Source organism: Mesoplodon mirus (assembly GCF_964341445.2).
Source record: "Mesoplodon mirus genome assembly, chromosome: 2".
NCBI lineage: Eukaryota > Metazoa > Chordata > Mammalia > Artiodactyla > Ziphiidae > Mesoplodon > Mesoplodon mirus.
Window position 1 is genome coordinate 83,132,913 of NC_138977.1, and position 18,469 is coordinate 83,151,381.

Sequence of the window (18,469 nt, forward strand, 5' to 3'; positions counted from 1 at the left end):
CTTTGCTCAGAACACTCCAGTAACGCTGGCTTTCTGTGGGTTCCATGAGCCCTACCAAGCTTACTTCTACCTCGAGGCCTTTGCACCCATCTGGAAATGTTTCTCCAGATTTTTGCATGATTAACATCTTCCTCATTCATGTCACCTCATCACATCATCTTGTCAGGAAAACCTTCCTTGATCATCATTTGGGCTCTCAGGCAAAACAGCAGGCGTGCTCACATAAAGGTGGCTGAGAAGAGTTTATTAAGAGACCATTAGCAGGGAGTGGGCAGGCCAGAAACCAGAATAGGATGGGGAAGGCTTTACACCCACTGGGCCTGGGGAAGTGGGGTGGCACAAGAGGAGACCGGGAACCTTCAGAGAACAAGGAGAGGCCCCAGACAGAGTGGCAGCCTTGGCGGAGTGGTGCCGCCAGTCCCCCAGCCTTTTGCAGAAGAGGCAGCAAAAATACCCCCACTTCCCTCTCCTCCAGACTGCTGACCTCCTGCCTCCCTCCCATCACCAGAAACTGGACTCACAGGCCACCCTCCCAGGTGAAGGTGGAGAGGCAGTCCGAAATTAGCCAATACTCTCTTCCCAGGTCATAGCCGATCCTTTCTCCTCTTTTATCTTCTTAGCATATATTACTCTCCACCATTACCTTCTTTTGTTTTACCCCATTCCCTCTAGAATGTAATTATTTTGAGGGCGGGATCTTCCAGTTCTTCCCTCCCCTTCCCTATCCTTTTTTCATCTCTGTGTCCCCAGCGCATAGTAGGTGCACAATAAAGATGAGTTAAATCAATCAACAGACTGGGACACAGGTAGCTTGCCCGCACAGAAAGAAGTTTATAAGGGTCGTTTATCTTTTTTTTTTTTTTCTTACAAAAAGATCAGGTGACTGGACATCCCTGGCATCGGGTCAGAGGGCTGCGCCTCTTGCCCCCCACTTCTGCGGCCGTGAGTGGGGGACAGCAGGTGCGGGAGGCCACTGCTAGGCTGCGGCAGCGCGGGCTCCCCCGGGACGCGTGCGCCCGGCTCGCCGCGCGTCTCCCACGTGCGGCCCGACCCGCTTGCCCCTCCGCAGCCGGCGCGCCGCGGGGACGTGCGGGGCGGCTGCCCGAGTCCCTCTCCCAGTCGCGTCGTGGGGAGGGAGGGAGACACCCAGTGCTCACTCTCGGTTATTTTTAGTTGGTGGCTGACACCCCCGCCCCGGAGGGGGTGGGTGGAGCGGGCAGAGGAGGTGGGGAGGAGGGAGCTCCTGGCGCCTCCGCGCTCGCTCCCGCGGGGACTCACGGCGCGGCCGAGCCGGGCGGCGCTGGGAACAGCTGCGGCGGCGTCCTCGGCGGCAGCGCGGCTCTCCTCCGGGACCTGCGCCGCTAGGGGGAGGGGCGGGCAGGGGAGGAGAGCGGGCGGGCGGGAAGGGGCGGGGAGCGCGCTCCTGCGGCGGCGGCGGCCGTCCTCATCCCGGCGGCCCAGCGCTTGAGTGGACGCGGGGCTTCGCAAATGGCTTGTGCCGCTCTCGGTCTGGAAGCTCTTCAGCCCCTGCAGCCTGAGCCGCCCCCCGAGCCCGCCTTCTCCGAGGCGCAGAAGTGGATCGAGGTAGGTGCCCGCGACTGGCGGGGGCTTTGCAGAGGCAGCCCGGAGCCACCGACCTGCACACACACTGACGACAGGTCCAGCCTCGCCTCCCCCCACTTTCTTTTGCCAGCTGCTCCGGGGCACCCGTCAGGGCCTCGAGCGAGCTGCGACCCCCTGACGCTTTGTCACTGGCGTCTCGGGTGAGGGTGGGCGCGAAGGGGGGACACTGCGGTCTAGCTGTGCGTGTGGGGGGCAGGAAGCGGTCCCCTGAGCCTCCATCTCTCCTGCCCGCCAGCCGCGCAAATCTCAGCTCCTGCCGCTTTCAGGCGCTGCCAAAGGAAGCGCAGTGCGAGCAAAAGCGCCGCAAAGCCTCATTATGCGCGAGCCCCCGGTGTCCTTGCCGACGCAGCATGTCGGGGGTCCTGCTCTCAGTCCTACCTCCACCCGTTGGCTCCCTCTCCCCGCCCTTCCCGAGCGGAGTTGTGCGTGTCTCCACGGAAGCGCATACCCACCGGAGCCTCTGGCTGTATTCCTGGCACCGGGTCAGGTGTGAGGCTGGCACAGCGCAGAGGGCCGGGGAGCCTGCAAGACCCACCTGCGAATGCACCATCCGCAGAGACGTTGACCAGCCATTGGCAGCTCCCACTCCATCGCAGAGGCGGTGGGACGGGCTCCCAGGTGCTGGGTACCCGGCCCCGTTGGCATATTTCACTTCTTAAATGACTCGGTGGCAGGCCAGGGAAATCACTGGAGCTCTCGGCTCAGTCCAGGAAGCGCTCGCTGGGCGATCCTGATTCTCGATGTTTATCTGTAGATGCAGCTTGGTGGCCCTGCGCTCCCGAAATCAAGTGTCTGCGGGGGTCAGGACGCTAGGAGGTTGCGAGCGGGGAAAGGTGACCCATTATGATCCGTGCAGTGAGCCTCTGTTTTGCGGCTGGCGGCCTTTCTTGAGGCTTAGTGGAAGGCGAATTTGACCATCTTTTCCTCAAGGACAGGGCAGCTCTCCCTCCCTGGTAGTTCAAAGGAAGATATGTACCGCTAAGTCATGATCCAGCAATGGTGAAGCCTGTTAGTACTCAGACTGTCACTTAGTGACACCCTTGATGCTGCTGGGGTAACAGAGCTACGATGGTACAGATTTAAATCTGCTGAGATGCCTGGAGAAACCACCCTCACTTAATGCTGCTCTAATGCTCCAGCCACAGGCCTGCACCTTACAGGGTTAACCTGCTTCATACAAGCAAGAGTGTCAGGCAGAGTTTAGAAAGATCTATTTAAAAATAGGGTTAAAGAAACAGAAGAATAAACTCGAGGCTCTATTGCTAAAAGCCCCAGTCATGTCTCTCATAATTTGATGGCTAATGAGCAGATGAGAAAAAGACCTTGGCTTTTTATTTGTGAGATGTGGCTGGCACGGCTTGGGCTGTGACAGGTGCTTTCTCTGTGCTGCATACTTGGGCTCACAGGACATACAGGAAACATTTGTAGTCACTGGCTTGGTTGAGAGTTGGAGAGCTGTGTTTTTCATGTTCTTGAACTTTAAAATTCTCAGGAGAGATTTTGGATGTGGATGGTGATGAGGGGAGGGTATAAGAGGACAGCACTGTACGGTTCTTGAAGGCAAGCGGTTTATTCCCCATTTCCTTAATTGTAAGTAACACGGGCATACATACTATACTTTAAAAAAATGTATTGTGGGATCAGTTGCACACAGGAAAGTGCACACATCTCAAGTGCACACCTCCATGAATTTTCACCTAGGTATATAGTACTCTAGCCCCCACTTAGATTGCGGTCTAAAACATCTTCTTCAGCCCAGGTCACAGTCTGTTTTTAAGTGGTGGTATATTTCAAGCTAAATATTATGCAGTGCAGAATATCAGCTTTTGTCCTGGTTCCACAGGTTTAAAAACAAGAAGGGCTTCCTTAAGAAAGCAGAGCCCCATTGGGCCCTATAGACAGTTGGGCATTGTTTTTGATGCTTTACCAGATCTACCAATTTGAGAATGTGAAAGCCGTAACGGGCAGTGCGTGGCTTTAGGACGAAGCAGTCGTGGCGCTGTGCGTGTGCATTATTGAAGCGGCCTATCTCCTTTCAATCGCGGAGTTGGGTTTCACGGAAAGGAGAGCTTCCCCTCCCAGGCTGTATAAAAAGGTGTTTGCTCCGGGGAGAGATAGAGACCGTCCCTCTTCCTTCCCGGAGATTCCTCTTGAAATGTAAATGCCGCGTCTGCAAACCGGGGGAACCTAGGAGCAGTAACAGATGGTTCTGCGCGCAGTTGCCCAGTGAACAAAGATTCCTCGGCTAATATAGCAATAATGTAGTACTTAGTGCGAGCCGAGTTCCCAGGGGGACTGTTATCTCGAGACAATTGCATCTCCTTTAGGGGCCCCGTTGTCTTCGGCAACATCCTCATTGGTAGGGCTTTGTTTTTCACTTTTATTCAGTTGGTGATTAAATTTCCCACAGCCTTTTTTTTTTTTCCTTTTTCTTTTGAGTAGTCAGGAATTTCACCCTTTCAGAAAAATGTTCCCTTGGGTGCCGCAGGTTAATAAACAAACTTTGCAGTTTTTCTCTCCTCTTCAGTCCCTGGTCTTCGTTGAGTCATGGATTGGTGAGAAAACTGCTCATTCTTAATGAAGGCTCAGGGAACAAGCTCCAGGAGATAACTTGTTAGTGAGGAATTTCTCTCGGCCTGCAGTCTTGGCTGTTTGAGGGCTGTGTTACTGGGCAGGAAACTGTGGCCTGGGAACCATGCCCCCATCTCACCCCACCCCCAGCTTCTGCCTTGGCTGGCAAAGGTGAAAGCCCTGACGGAGGTCACAGGCCAGGTGGGAACAGTTCCATAACACTTCCAGCGACTTTTTATAGCCGTCGGAGCAGACTACGTGTCTTAATGTGGCTTTGGGGAGACTCCTGAAGGAAACAGCAAACTTCACATATTAACTCTGGCTACCAGCAGGCAGGGGCCTAATTTCCTTCCACATTCCTTTTCTAGAAGGCCTTCCAAAGCAAAGGGGCAGTGAGTGCAGCACAGCGGTTAGAGGTCGGGCTTTGGGGCTGGGCAGCCTGGGTTGGAATCCCAGGCGTATTGCCTTCTAGCTGTGTGACATTGGACAGGCTGTGTTTCCTCTTCTTTTGGTTCTAAATAGTTTCTTTGAAAGCTAGCGCTCGTCGTTAACCACAACAAAAACAACAAAGAGATATTGTTCAAAGCATCTGTAACACAGGGGTACTAATAGTAGCTTACCTACCTCGAAGGAGTGCTGTGAGAATGCAATAAGTTAATACATTTAAGATGCTTAGAACAGTACGCAGCATTTAGGATGTGCTGGTTACGTAGTGGTCATTATTATTATTGCCGTTACATTACCACTGCTATTAATATCACTACTACGGTTACTACCAGAGTACTGCTATGTTACCACTGCTGTCCTTATTAATACTCTTATTGCTATTATTGCTGTTCTTTCTATTGTTGTTAATAACCACTGCAGCTGAGTTTGGAAGAAAATCTTCAGAACCCTGAGTTGTTTAGTGTACAAAACATAATTCAGTTGTCTACTGACCTCATTCTATTGTCTTACCTTATTAGCTTCAGATACCTGGACTAGAAGTTAAGTAGGTGTTGTGTGTTACTCTGACTTGAGTTAAAAGAGATTTAGGCATCAGAGGAGAACCAGTAATACCAACTGATAAGGTGATCCTGATGGTCCCTTAAGGTTTAGAAAATTATTCCTCAATGCTGTGTTGACGATTTAAGTTTAACGCATAGTCTTTGTTAACCAAACTCCAAGCAGAATGCTCAATTCCTCTCTTCTTGCACACAATCCAACATTAAATTGTTAAACAAATGGTGGTTGTCTGAATATTCAACTCCAGTGTAGCAGTGTTTTGTTCATTGACACTGTGTCAACTCTCTGTAGAAGAAGAAGTCCCCCATTTATTTTCCTTCCTCCTTCCTCCCTTCTTTTTCCTCTTTCCCTCCCCCGCCGCCCCCCTGTGATGGTAGTTATTGAGTTACAAGACTATGTTAGCAGGTAGATGATTCTAATTTTCTTGGTCTCCCCCCTCCCCTTTGCTTCTCCACCCACAAGAGTGTTTATCTGTTCTAATCTGTAGTTCTTCTCTGCAATGCCAAACACTTTCTGGAGAAACAGATGTCGCTTCAACTCAGTTTCAGTTGTGATTTGGAGCAAGTTGCCAGGGCTTTAGGGAGGGGTTGGAAATTTCAACCCAACTCAGCCTTACTTCTCAACTTGAGACATTTCTGGACTCCTTTAACTTTAATCATAGCACGCCTGTAGGGCTTGGTGCTGCATATAATCTCATTTGTGACCTAATCCGTATTTCACATGAGTGGGAACTAGTACTGGGAGAGATCAGTTCATCATTTTGGGTCATCTCCCCCCCGCCCTGCTCACATATAATTGTTTTCTTATTCAACTGGGACCTGCTTTTGAAGATTAAAAGCACCGAGTGTACCTTAGCTCTCCAAGACTGAAAGCTGTTGTATTGTTTGGCAGTTGGGAGAATTTATCTGTAGCCTTTGAGAGAATGTAGCATTTGGTGGCCAGGAACATACGACATTTGCGATGTAATGATGAATGAACATATGCCATGAGTTATATAGTCATTCTAATTCTCCTTCTCTGTCAGGACTTGATGACTCTTACATCATTTTACTACAACAAAGATTTAACTTTGCATATGGTTCTCTACTCTGCATGGAGAGCTAGGGAAGAGGAAGAAAAACTTTTCTGGCTGGCTCAAGAAAGGAGTGGTGGTCTGAATAGATATGGAAATGAGAGCAGGCAGCATCATTCTCACAGTGACATTTAAATAGTCTAGCTTGTTTGTATACAAGGGCTGCTATGACACAATGCTGTCACGTGGTAGGAGAACAGTGAGGTCCCACAGATTTGGGGAAAGGGGAAGTGGAGTGGGAGGTGGGGCTGGCTCTTCTGGCCCCAGCATCTCCCTGGAAACCAAGTTTGCATCAGGCAAGCTCCAAATGAGCAGACTGAGCTCTGGCGGTAGAGTGGGGTGTGTGTCCCCAGCAACTGGATCTCTGGGTCCCCGGCTCTCTATTGATGGATGACAATGGAGCCGTGATGTGGACATCTGGCCGGTGATTCTGTGAGTGGCAGTTGGTGCTAGGTGGGACCAGGCAGCTCCTGGAAATTGGCCTGGAAACTTCTCTTTTTGCTTTGGACTATCCTGAAACTTAAAAGTGTCATAGCTAGGGGTAACATGATAATGATAAGGATGGTGATGAAACCAGTGCTTATGATGATAATAGCTGATATTTATTGAGTACTTACTATGTGTCAGGCACAGGGTGAAAAACTCATTCATCCCTTATAAGTAAGTACTGTTATTATCCCCGTTTACAGGTGAGAAAACATCTTCCCCAAAGTCACAAGTAAGTGGCAAAACTAGGACTTTAACTGAAAGCATCCTTTCTTAACTTCTACAAATATATGTACCCAGATATCCAAAATTTACAGCTGAAGACATTGTGGCTTCCAGGAATTAGGAGACTTGCTCAGGGTCACCTAGTCAGGAAGTGCTGGTTAGAGTCAGTATTCGAAACCCAGGCTGTCTAACTTGGAAGCCCTTGTTATCTTTTTAAAATTTTTTTAAATTTTTATTGAAATATAGTTGATTTACAATGTTGTATTTGTTTCAGGTGTACAGTAAAGTGATTCAGTTATACATATATATATATATATATATATATATATATATATATAAACATATATATATATATTTTACATCCTCTTCCATTATAGGTTTTTACAAGATATTGAGTATAGTTCCCTGTGCTATACAGTAGGTCCTTGTTGGTTATCTAGTTTAAACATAGTAGTGTGTATATTTTCATCCCAAACTCCTAATTTATCCCTCTTCCCCCCTTCCTTTTGGTAACCATAAGTTTGTTTTCTATGTCTGTGAGTCTATTTCTGTTTTGTAAATAAGTTCATTTGTATCCTTTTATTAGATTCCACGTATAAGTGATATCATATGATATTTGTCTTCCTCTGACTTACTTCACTTAGTATACAATCTCTAGGTCCATCCATGTTGCTGCAGATGGCATTATTTCCTTTTTTATGGCTGAGTAATATTCCATTGTATATATGCACCACATCTTCTTTACTTATTCATCTGTTGATGGACATTTAGGTTGCTTCCATGTCTTGACTACCGTAAACAGTGCTTCTATGAACATTGGGGTGCATGTGTCTTTTCGAATTATGTTTTTCTCCAGATATATATCCAGGAGTGGGATTGCAGGATCATACCTATGTGTGAAAATTTCTGTAAGGACTGAGCTTTCTGTCCCTCTGACTGTGCAGAGGTTCCCCCCACCCCTGCCTTTTTTCTGAGACATGATGTGGATTTCAGAAGCTATGGCTCCCTAGTTTGTTTTTCTTCACAGTTTGTACCTTTCTGCTGCCAGGACTGAGGGGCTGTCCTCACTGGGACAGACCTTACATTGGGTGGGGGAGGGGCGGGACACCAGGTAGGTGGTGCTCCCAAGGCCCTCAGGCTCTGCACCTTTGCTGGCTGCCTTCACACCTCACTTTGCTAAGGCGGAACTGGGCAATGGCATTGTCTGTAGTACAGAGTTGCTAGAATCCGGTTTCTGTCTCCTGTTGTTACAGCTCCCAGTCACTCCATTGAAGTTTTATTAGGGCAAATGGCCAATAAGTAAGTAATTAGTTTAAAAAAGTTTTAAAAAGCTTGCTGATTCCTTAACATACGATTATTTAAGGGGACAGATATTCTAGAATATTTTATGTTTATGATATTAGGGACTATGGCTCTCTTGTTACAGTTTAACCTCCAATGGCTGTTCCATATGGGGATGCATAAATGCATAGTCCATGTGTGCTTTAGCATTTTCTAATGGAGAAGTTGAGTAGCTGTATTATTCCATACTTTACCTTCCCCAGAGAGTTTGAGTAAAGACCTACTACCTGTGTGATCTTGTGCTCCAAAACACAAAAGGCTATGGGTGCAAAGGGCTGTCTCTTCCCCATGCTGATGTGTTTAAGCGCTGTCGGCACATCTGTCTGAGGCCTTTGCCACAGCTCCTTCACTCTTACCTGAGAGTTCTCCTGTTTGGACAGGAGCTCACCTGGGAACAGTTTTGTTGTTGAGTTCAGCCAGAGGCAGATCCTTCCAAGAGAGGAGATTGACGGCCTCTCCTGCAGGTATCCCGGTCCCATCCTGAAGAACTGAAGGGTCTAAACAAAGTAGCTCTGTGACGTCTGGGAATCTTGGCTATAGTCAGCATCCCTGTCACCTACATTCCAGTCTAACCCTAGTCATTTCGGCCTTTATTTTCATGGTTAAGGACTGAATCGCTTAACACTGGTTGATTTTTTTTTTCTACTTTAATAGCGATATCGAAACTTTTTTTTTTAAACATTGGTGGATTTTTGACTAAACTACTTTCATTGGAGCTAGATTTTTAAATTTTTTTGAAGCCCAGTTCACTCTTCCGTTATTTAGAAAACTGTGCAATACAATTGTATAATATTTCCCCTCATTTGTTCCTAAGGATGTGTGTGTGTTTACTTTTGAAGCAAAGGAAAGGTATCAGATAGGATCTTTTTGTGGGGGTGAGGGTAGAGTGGGAAAAAGAAGGACTTCAGTGCAGGCAAATGAGGAAAGGAAAGGATAACAGAACTTTATTTTTAAGTAATTGAGAAATATAAAAATAGCCTAAATTAGAGGGTTACTAGAAGATATAGGAAAAAAAATAGTCCTTGAAAAAAAATAGTCCTTATAAAAAGACTGATGGAATATTGGAAAGACTTCTGCCTGGACACGGGGACATGTTATATCTCTCTTTGCAAAGAAGAATGATGTCATGGAGTTCAGCTCTGCCGTGGTAAAATTCCATGTTTGCAGTGTTGAAAACGATAATCCCAAAGAGATGCCCTCATGTAGCTAACCCTGATGGGGTTGCCATCGAATCCCAGGGAATTATCTTTGGCGTAAGGGGAAAAAAACAAGGTGACGTAGTCATAAAACATGCACCTAAGGAATATCTTGGCTGACACCTTTTCTCACTAAACTTATACTATCAGCAAAACTGTATCCTTTTATTTATGCTGGGACCTTAAGGATAAAATATTGGTTAGGCTGAGAAAGCTCCATGTTTCCACGGCTCTGCATTCTGACTGTGACAGTTACAGCCATTGTAGGAGGCAGCTCGGCCTCCTGGTCAACCTTAGAAGTTAGGGATGTACCCCACCCTTCTATTCCTAAATAGCCCATTAGGAGACCATGTGAGAATAGACCTACACTTGTTTTTGTTTTTTATAAAAGTGAAGGGCAGAAGGGCTTTTTAAAATGTTTACATCCCAGTACTGTTATAAAAAGTCCTCAGCCTTATTTTTTACCAAGTGGGACACTAAGTGAGGAATTGAAGTTGTTTATTGTGGAGTAGACGGCTCTCTTTTCCTCTCCTAAGAAATATTTTAAAAAATGATATTCAAACAATTATTTTATTCTAATGGGAAACTGAATGAAGGCTAGGATAGGCTCAGTCAAATGGTTTAAGATACGAAAATAATTATTTGGGATGCTTGGCTGTCACTCACTTATAAGTTCACTTCAGCATAAACACTAAAAATAAGCATTAATGGTGAAAATAAGCATTAATGTGTGAAAGTGTTTTAAACAAATTTTGATATTCATTACCTGAAAAGTGTTAACTAAGCTCCACCCATATACCAGGCATAGTGCTGAGAACCAAGGTTAGGTGGCGAACAAAATAAACATGATTCCTGCCCACGGGAAATGCACAGTGTAGTTGTGGTGTGTGTGGGGTAGAGCTTAAACAATAAATTCATAATAACAAATTGGGATAATTGCTATGACAACAAAGAATGGGGGACTTAAGAGAAAAGGACTTTAAGCAGACAAGGACTCATAGTGAAAGTAATATTTAAGCTGAGACCAGCGAAGGGTGCTGAGCAAGGGAATTAGACTGATGCTAATTTATTGAGATAAGAGCTTGTGTGTACACACAACACATGCTTTTATGCTCTTATAGTTTTCCAGGTGTGTATGTAGGGGAGGGGGCGGAGAAGGGAGCTGAGTCAGAAATTCTCAAATATTCTTGCCGGCCACTCAGAGTGGGGTTTGCATGATGGTCTACATACCACTTAGGACCAAGGCACAATAAATCAAGAGACCCTCTTCTCGGAGAAATGGCAGAGAAGACTTCGGGATTTACATTTAAGCTTGGACTCTGGGATTAAAATTCTTACACAGAATAGGGGCTGTAGACGCTGCATTCCACTCTGAAGTGAGAAGGGACTGCAAGAAACCTGCCTACTTTTCAGTGAGTAAGCAGAGCAATTTTGTGTGAGACTTCGGGTGGTGACCCACAGATGTCCTTTGATTTGGGAACTTGTCTCCCAAATTCCTCTGAAAGAAGGTGCTTTATAAACGAATAAAGTCACATGTCATCTGGGAGCCCCAGAAATTGTAAACTCTGTGACTTAGGTTTCTTTTACCACTAGATCCCCTTCCTCATCATCCAACGTGGCTGCTAGAGATTCATCATCACGTCACCTTTCCAGGAAACAAGATAGAGGAAGGGAAAATGAAGAATGCCTCTTTTCCTTATAAGATGTCTTTTAGAAAAGTCTTCCTGACACTTCTGGTTCCATTTTATTGCCCAGAATTTCAGTAACATAGCCGCTCCTGATTGCAGGGGAGGGTGTAATGTTTCCATGTAATAATCTGGGTTCTATTCCTTAGGAGAAAGGGGAGAATGGTGGTTGAGGTGGGGGCACCCTGGAGTGCCCCTTCTCCACTTCTCCAGGGACAAATCCTTCCAGACAGGGCTTACATATGACTGCCTCTGAGGCAGACTCGCTGATTCCTTTAAGCCCACTAATCCTTCTCTGTGCACACCTGACATTTAGAATTCACCTCTGTTAGAAAATTGTCATATTTCATTGTAATGAATATATCGTTGCTTGGGATCTGCCTACTTTGATAAACCCCACAGCTCTTGTGGCCAAGGTCTGGGTTCTTAATGATCGTCCCACTCCTCTTCAGTTTATTCACTTTGCTCCCCATTAGGGCCTCAGAGCCATATTCCCCACTGCCCGAGAGATTTCTCAGTGAGCTTGTGCCCAGCTACGATTGCCTGATTGGCACTTGGACTCTGCCGTGGCAGAGAAAATAGACTCTGTTGCTGCCCTGACAGGAAGCAAATTTTTTTTTTTTTTTAAAGACTGATTAAAAAAAGCAGTTTACCCAGTAGTTGCCTGGAGACAGTCAGTGATTGGACACTTGGAAAGTGATTCCACTCTTGGCTCTTAGGTAGGTGATATCAGTTGAAGGAATTATTTAGGAGGCCACCCTTCCCCTCAGGTTGGACTGGTGCAGGGCTCACTGCACTTGGCATTTCTGTCTGCAGGGCTGGAGAGCAGACATCTCCTTTCTTTAAATAAACATGCTCCCCAGCATTCTGCCCCGGGACTCTCACCCCCTCTTTCTCTCCCCACCTCAGCCAATCAGTCAGGCTCCTCTCTCTCCCCTGTTGTAGGATCTAGCTAAAGAAAAAGCACGGAGGAATTTTATTGTAGTGGTCATCTGTATGAGTTCTTATTAGATAGGTATTTTTAAAAGGACAATACCCCGTAAAAACTAATGACCAGCAGCTGGTATTAATAAGTGACTATGGCTATGACCATTCATTGTCATGACCCAATGGAAACACTGAGAACTGGCATCCTCTCTGCCTTTCCTACAGAAAATTTAAAAAGGAGCTTGTGGAGCTGAATGTTATCAACCAACAGATGTGGTTGCCGCCTGTTTCCTCAGGAACCTTGCAAGATGTCATAAATAGGAGGGGTGGGTGACAAGTGGAAGCCTGATTCATCATGTTGCAAGAGTTGACGGAATGTGATAATGTAGTGATAAGGTAGCTAGTTCAGTGACAAATAAAAATAATAATAGTTAACACACTTATAGGGCACTTATCTTGTGGCATTGCTAGTCCAGGTGCTTGAGTTACTATATAATGCAATGTAATGTAATGTAATGTAATAACCTAGCACTGTGCCCAGCAGATAAGGTGCTTCTCAGGTAAGCACCATTTTATGCCCATTTTATCAATACATGATGGGAAACCTGGAGTACAGAAATGTTAATTAATCTGCCTGAAGTCACACAGTTAATAAGTGGCAGAGCTGGGATTTGAATCCAGGCAGTTTTGTTCCAGAGCTTGAGCTTGGGCTGGTGACTGCTATGCTCCAGAAGGAAAAGCAAAACTTCTAAAAGGATCATGATCCCAACTATCTAAGCAAGCAGGTGACCTGCCTTCCCTCTGGCTTCCTCTTTCCCTTAGCAGCTGTTTAGTGGGCATCTTCTGTGTGCATGGTACTGTTAGTTGCTAGGAAACAGTTCCATCTCTGTGATTCCTGAGCACATTTTGTGGAACTGGAGCCCTTTCATTGCTTTTAAAAAGATAAATTTTGGCAGGCGAATGGTTACAACTATGATGAAAAACCATTACAGGAGCAGAATAAACCATAGCCGATGGGTGGAACTATTTTTACTTCCTTTCTCTTCACCAGTCTCTTTCCCTCTGGTTGAAACCTGGCTCGCCATCTGTGTTCAAGTAGTCCTGGAACAGAAATTATTATTAACAGGAGGAAGAAAAGCATGTGTAGTTAGTGTGTGTTCCTGCTGGCTGCTCTACATTTGTCATCCTATTTAGTCCTTGTGTAACACATATCTGTGGCCCACCGAACCAGTTCAAGGGTCTTTACTGTGCCTGTTCCAGTAAGTTTTAGTCATGTTAAGACTGGCAGGCAAGTTGGTCAGGACTCTGATCCGATGTGGCTCCAGGGCCCTTAAATGATGCCCCTCGCAATGATACTTCTCTTGGCTCACACATCTGGTACCTCCTGGTCGCAGCTCCACTCAGACCCCTTACCCGGCGTGGACCCCTGGTGTTCTGAGCAAATACAGTTGGCTCTGCTATAATTTATGTTTCCGTAGTGTGAATTATCTCATATGCAGTTGAGAAATAGGGTGTGATGCTTTTAAGATGCAAGTTGCAGTGGTTTGTATGAGATTTTTCTTAGCACCTTAGTATTTTGCATCACCAATTAGCAGTAATTGAAAGCAAAGGAGGCTAGTGGAAGTGAACGGGGGAGGCGATGGCACCTTGTTCTTGCTCTGGGCTCCATTTGGCTTTGCACTTATTAAAAATTCTGATTTCCCCAGATATTTGTGTGTTTTATCTTATCTCCATAACGCAGCAGCTTCAGTCTTTCCTCACATGCTTTCCATACTGCTCCCTTGCCCCACCCCACCTTTTTGGTAAAATTCCCGTATTTATTCTATAATAGGAAAGAGAAAACATCTTTTTATCTGTGCTAGTAATTCTCAGTTTCTATTGTTTCTGTTAGTGTTCTGGTTACAAAGTTGAATGGGATTTGAGCCTTCTGCCCAACTCTAAATTTTCCATAAGCCCTGTTATATTTTAGTGTTTGATTTTGCAAAATATGAGGTTTTTGGTTGTTTGTCTTACTTTGGGACATTATTGATTCATTTTTAGGAATGTGCGTTGTTGTTTTATAGTAGAAATACTTGGATCTTAATGTCTGTGCAGACTTACTGACTCTCACTCACAGGCTCACACACACACAGATGTATAAAACAACATCAGGAAGATTCCTGATGCTGGAATTGAGGATCTTGGGTCCTAAGGAAACATTTTTAGGAACTTCACATTTCCTATCTACTGTCAGATGACCTTGGACAACATTCCTCAGAGAAGCTCCTACTGATTTTGGAGAGGTGGTGGAATAGTGCATTTTTTTTTCCTGAGGCATTTTTCTTTGGGATTTTATGCCTTGGTAGTACTTAGAGCAGTGTCCTTCTCCCCAAGGGAACCTATGAGAATGATTTGTTGTGGGTGAGAAGCTCTTGGAAATGAGGCGAGTTGGAAATGAGGAAACTGAGACTTGAGGGTAAGTGTAGGTGGTTTGTCCGGAGGGTTGTTGGCTTCTAGGCTGTGACTCGTGTGGCCTTCCTGAGCCAGTATATACATATTGGCAACTTGTCCCAGTTTGGGATGTTATTCGTTCATTCATTATATATTTATTGAGCATATCCTAAGAACGCAGGAGCAGATGAGACAAATGTGGTCCCTGCCCTCGTGAAGTGACACTCTTCCAGGAGAGACAGACCCTGAACACAGAATTCTGTGTGTGTGTGATGCACATTCAGAGCCGGGTGTGTAGACATGGAGAGGGTTGGGCCTCATTTGGTCTGTGGGGCCTCAGGCAGCCTCTCTGAGGAAGTGCTGTCTAAGCTGAGACCCAAAGAATGAGCAGGGACTGGCCAGACAAAAGAGAGCAAGAAATTGTGTTCCAGGTGGAGGCTGAGGGGTGTGTGAAGACTCCAAAGAAAGCGTTGGAGGAGCCCAGTGAGGTGGGTGTGTCGGAAGTCAGGGCGAGGGAGGTGCGGGATGAAGCTGGAAGGCGGGGTGGAGGGAGGGCTGCTCAGCCTGGTGCAGGAGGTGGGAGTCCTCAGGGCTGTCTGGCCCTAGCCTGGGGCCATGGCTGGCTCTCTCTTGGACGACAGGGACCAGATTTTCTCCACACTTCCTCAAATTATCATAGTTCATGATAATAATTTGTGAGGGCTTGGGACTTCCCTGGTGGCGCAGTGGTTAAGAATCTGCCTGCCAATGCAGGGGACACGGGTTAGAGCCCTGGTCCGGGAAGATCCCACATGCCGCGGAGCAACTCAGCCCGTGCGCCACAACTGCTGAGCCTGCGTTCTAGGGCCCGTGTGCTACAATTACTGAGCCCACATGCTGCAACTACTGAAGCCCACGCACCTAGAGCCCGTGCTCTGCAACAAGAGAAGCCACCACAATGAGAAGCCCGCACAATGAAGAGTAGCCCCGGCTCGCCGCAACTAGAGAAAGCCCGTGCACAGCAACGAAGACCCAACACAGCCAAAAATAAATAAATAAAATAAATAAATTAAAAAATAGTAATAATTTATGTATACATAGGTGTATCGCCTATGGCCCTATTCTAAGCATTTAACTTCTTAACCATCGTGTGAGCTAGGGGCAAACTCTTATTACTCCCATTTTACAGAGAAATAAGTAAATAGTCGAAGGTCACACAGTCATTAGGTGGTGGAGCTGATCTTCAAACCCAGGCAGTCTGGCTGCTTTACCTCTGCTAGTAACCACCATGCTGTGGGATGTGATACAGGCTTGTCACCAAGGGCAACCTTGAAGGATATTGGTGATGGGGGGTGGGGGGCAGTAGTGAAGAGGTGGGGTGAGGTGGAGATGGGGATGATGCCCCAGGATGCTGGAGGCCTGTGTTGGCTTTAGAAATGTTTTCAGTATTTTTAAAGAAACTCCCCAAATGAATCTCTTTACCCAATACACTGCTTGACAGTTGCTGCTACCTGGAAAAGGGAGTGATTTTATCCAGATGAGACCCTAGGCATCTCTCTAACCCTACATTCTAATGCATATGTCATGGTCTTGGTTCCCAAGTGGCCTGATGGACCCTGGGGTTGCTCTGACATAATAAACCACTGACTTTTAACTTGCATCAAGAGTTGTGAATTGTATAATGTGTTAAAGATGTTTTTTTTTAATTCATTTGGCTTTTATTTGAGTGTGTTTAGTAATTTTTTTCATTCAAACATTCTTTTGTGTGTTTTAGTTAGTATTCTGATGGTTGCAACAAACAGAAATCCAACCTAAACTGGCTTTAGAAAAAAGATGGTGTAATGGCCTATTGACAGTCTGGAGGTAGATTCCTACTTCAGATGAGGCTGACTCAGCAGCTCAATGGTATCAGTAAGGACAAGGATTCTCTCAGCCTTTCAACTGTGCTGTACATTGCATGGCTTTATGCTCTGGCTTTATGTAATATATCCATGCCTGCCCTACACCATTCCAGAAAGTCCAGGCTTTTCCATTTGAGGACTTGGTGGGACAAGAGCAATTCCAGTCCTCATATTCTCTTTACACCCTCTGGCCACAGAAAGGAGACACAGCCCTCTTTCATGATCACCAGGGGAGTGGATCAGTTGGTTAGCTGAAGTCAGTCGGAGTCCACCCTGGTCCATCCCTACCACTGGCTGCTAACCAACAGTGAAGTGGTGAATTCCCTAAAGGAAAACCTAGGAGAAGTAGATGATGATGAGATCACCAATAAACGTTATCAGTATTTTAATTAAAATGCGATAATATATAGGAATGCGTACGTGGGTGGCAAGACTATAGAGAAAAACAAGGAAATAGTTAAAAAACTGAGAACAATAGCTATTTCTTGGAGGTGAGTTTGGGATTATAATCTAAGATTCGTTAAAAAAGGCATTAATAGATTGTTTCATTCCTATTTTTAGAAGATTAGAAAAGGGTCGGTTTTAGAGATATCACTGAGTGTCAGGGGCCCAACCCAGCACTTAAGTGGTTCTACTAGGTGTAAAAGTGTGATTGAGTGAATCAGATTGATTTTGAAGTGTTGATTAAAAAGTAATGTAACTCACACAACTTAATAGCAAAACTACAAACAACCTGATTAAAAAATAGACAGAGGAACTGAATAGACTTTTTTCCAAAGAGGACATACAGATGGCCAACAAGTACATGAAAAGGTGCTCAACATCACTAATCATCAGGGAAATGCAAATCAAAACCACAATGAGATATCACCTCACACTTGTTAGAATGGCTATCCTCAAAAAGACAATAAATAACAACTGTTGGTGAGGACGTGTAGAAGAGGGAACCCTTATGCACTGTGGGTGAGCATGTAAATTGGTGCAGCAACTATGGAAAACAGTATGGTGGTTCCTCAAAAAATTAAAAGTAGAACTACCATATGATTCAGCAATTCCACTTCTGGGTATTTTTCCAAAGAGAACAAAAACACTAATTCAAAAAATATATGTATCTGTGTGTTCATCACAGCATTATTTACAATAGCCAAGATATGGAAACAACATAAGTGTCCATCAACAGATGAATGGATAAAGAAGATGTCATACGTGCGTGCGCGCGCGCGCACACACACACACACACACACACAGAGTTGAATGCTACTTAGCCATAAAAAAGATCTCACCATTTGTGACAACATGAATGGATCTTGAAGGCATTATGCTAAGTGAAATAAGTCAGACAGAGAAAGACAAATATTGTATGATCTCACTTATATGTGGAATCTTTATAAAAAAAAAGTTGAACTTGTGAAAACAGAGAGTAGAAAAGTGGTTGCCAGGAGGTGAGGGTGGGGGAAATAGGAAGAGGTTAGCAAAAGGGTACAAACTTTCAGGCATAAGATGAATAAAGTCTGAAGATCTAATGTATAACATGGTGACTGTAGTCGATAATACTGTGTAATTGAAATTTGCTAAGAGAGTAGAGCTTAATGTTCTCACCAAAAAAAAAAAAATCCCATATATATGTGTGTATATATACACACACACACATATATATACACAAATATATAAATAAATATATGAGGTAACAGAATGTGTTATGTAATACACACACACACACACACATATATATATATATAAACAAATATATAAATATATGAGGTAACGGAATGTGTTAACTAGGTGGGAGGAATCCTTTCACAATATATATATACATATCTGTATCAAATCATCACAGTGTACATTTTAAATATAATTTTATTTGTCAATTATATTTCAATAAAACTGAAAAAAATAACATAAAAAGGTCCAAACTGGGTACTTCAATTCTCCTTTTTTCTCAATATATATTGACCTTTTTACTGAATTATAAAAGAGCAGCTTTTAAAAAATGTTAGAAATGAAAGTATCCAATACCAGAATCTGATT

At 44.9% G+C, this 18,469-nt stretch overlaps 1 protein-coding gene across 8 annotated transcripts in view; it reads left to right on the forward strand.

Annotated features, from left to right (window-relative positions):
• The first annotated feature begins 1,440 nt into the window (after positions 1-1,440).
• Positions 1,441-18,469, forward strand: part of LIMCH1 (LIM and calponin homology domains 1) — a 339,990-nt gene continuing 322,961 nt past the window's right edge. For all 8 annotated transcript variants that reach the window (XM_082637225.1, XM_082637218.1, XM_082637220.1 and 5 more), the window contains exon 1: positions 1,441-1,584. In XM_082637225.1, coding sequence (XP_082493351.1) covers positions 1,489-1,584 — 96 coding nt within the window. In that variant the 5' untranslated portion in view covers positions 1,441-1,488. The remainder of the gene's footprint in view (positions 1,585-18,469) is intronic.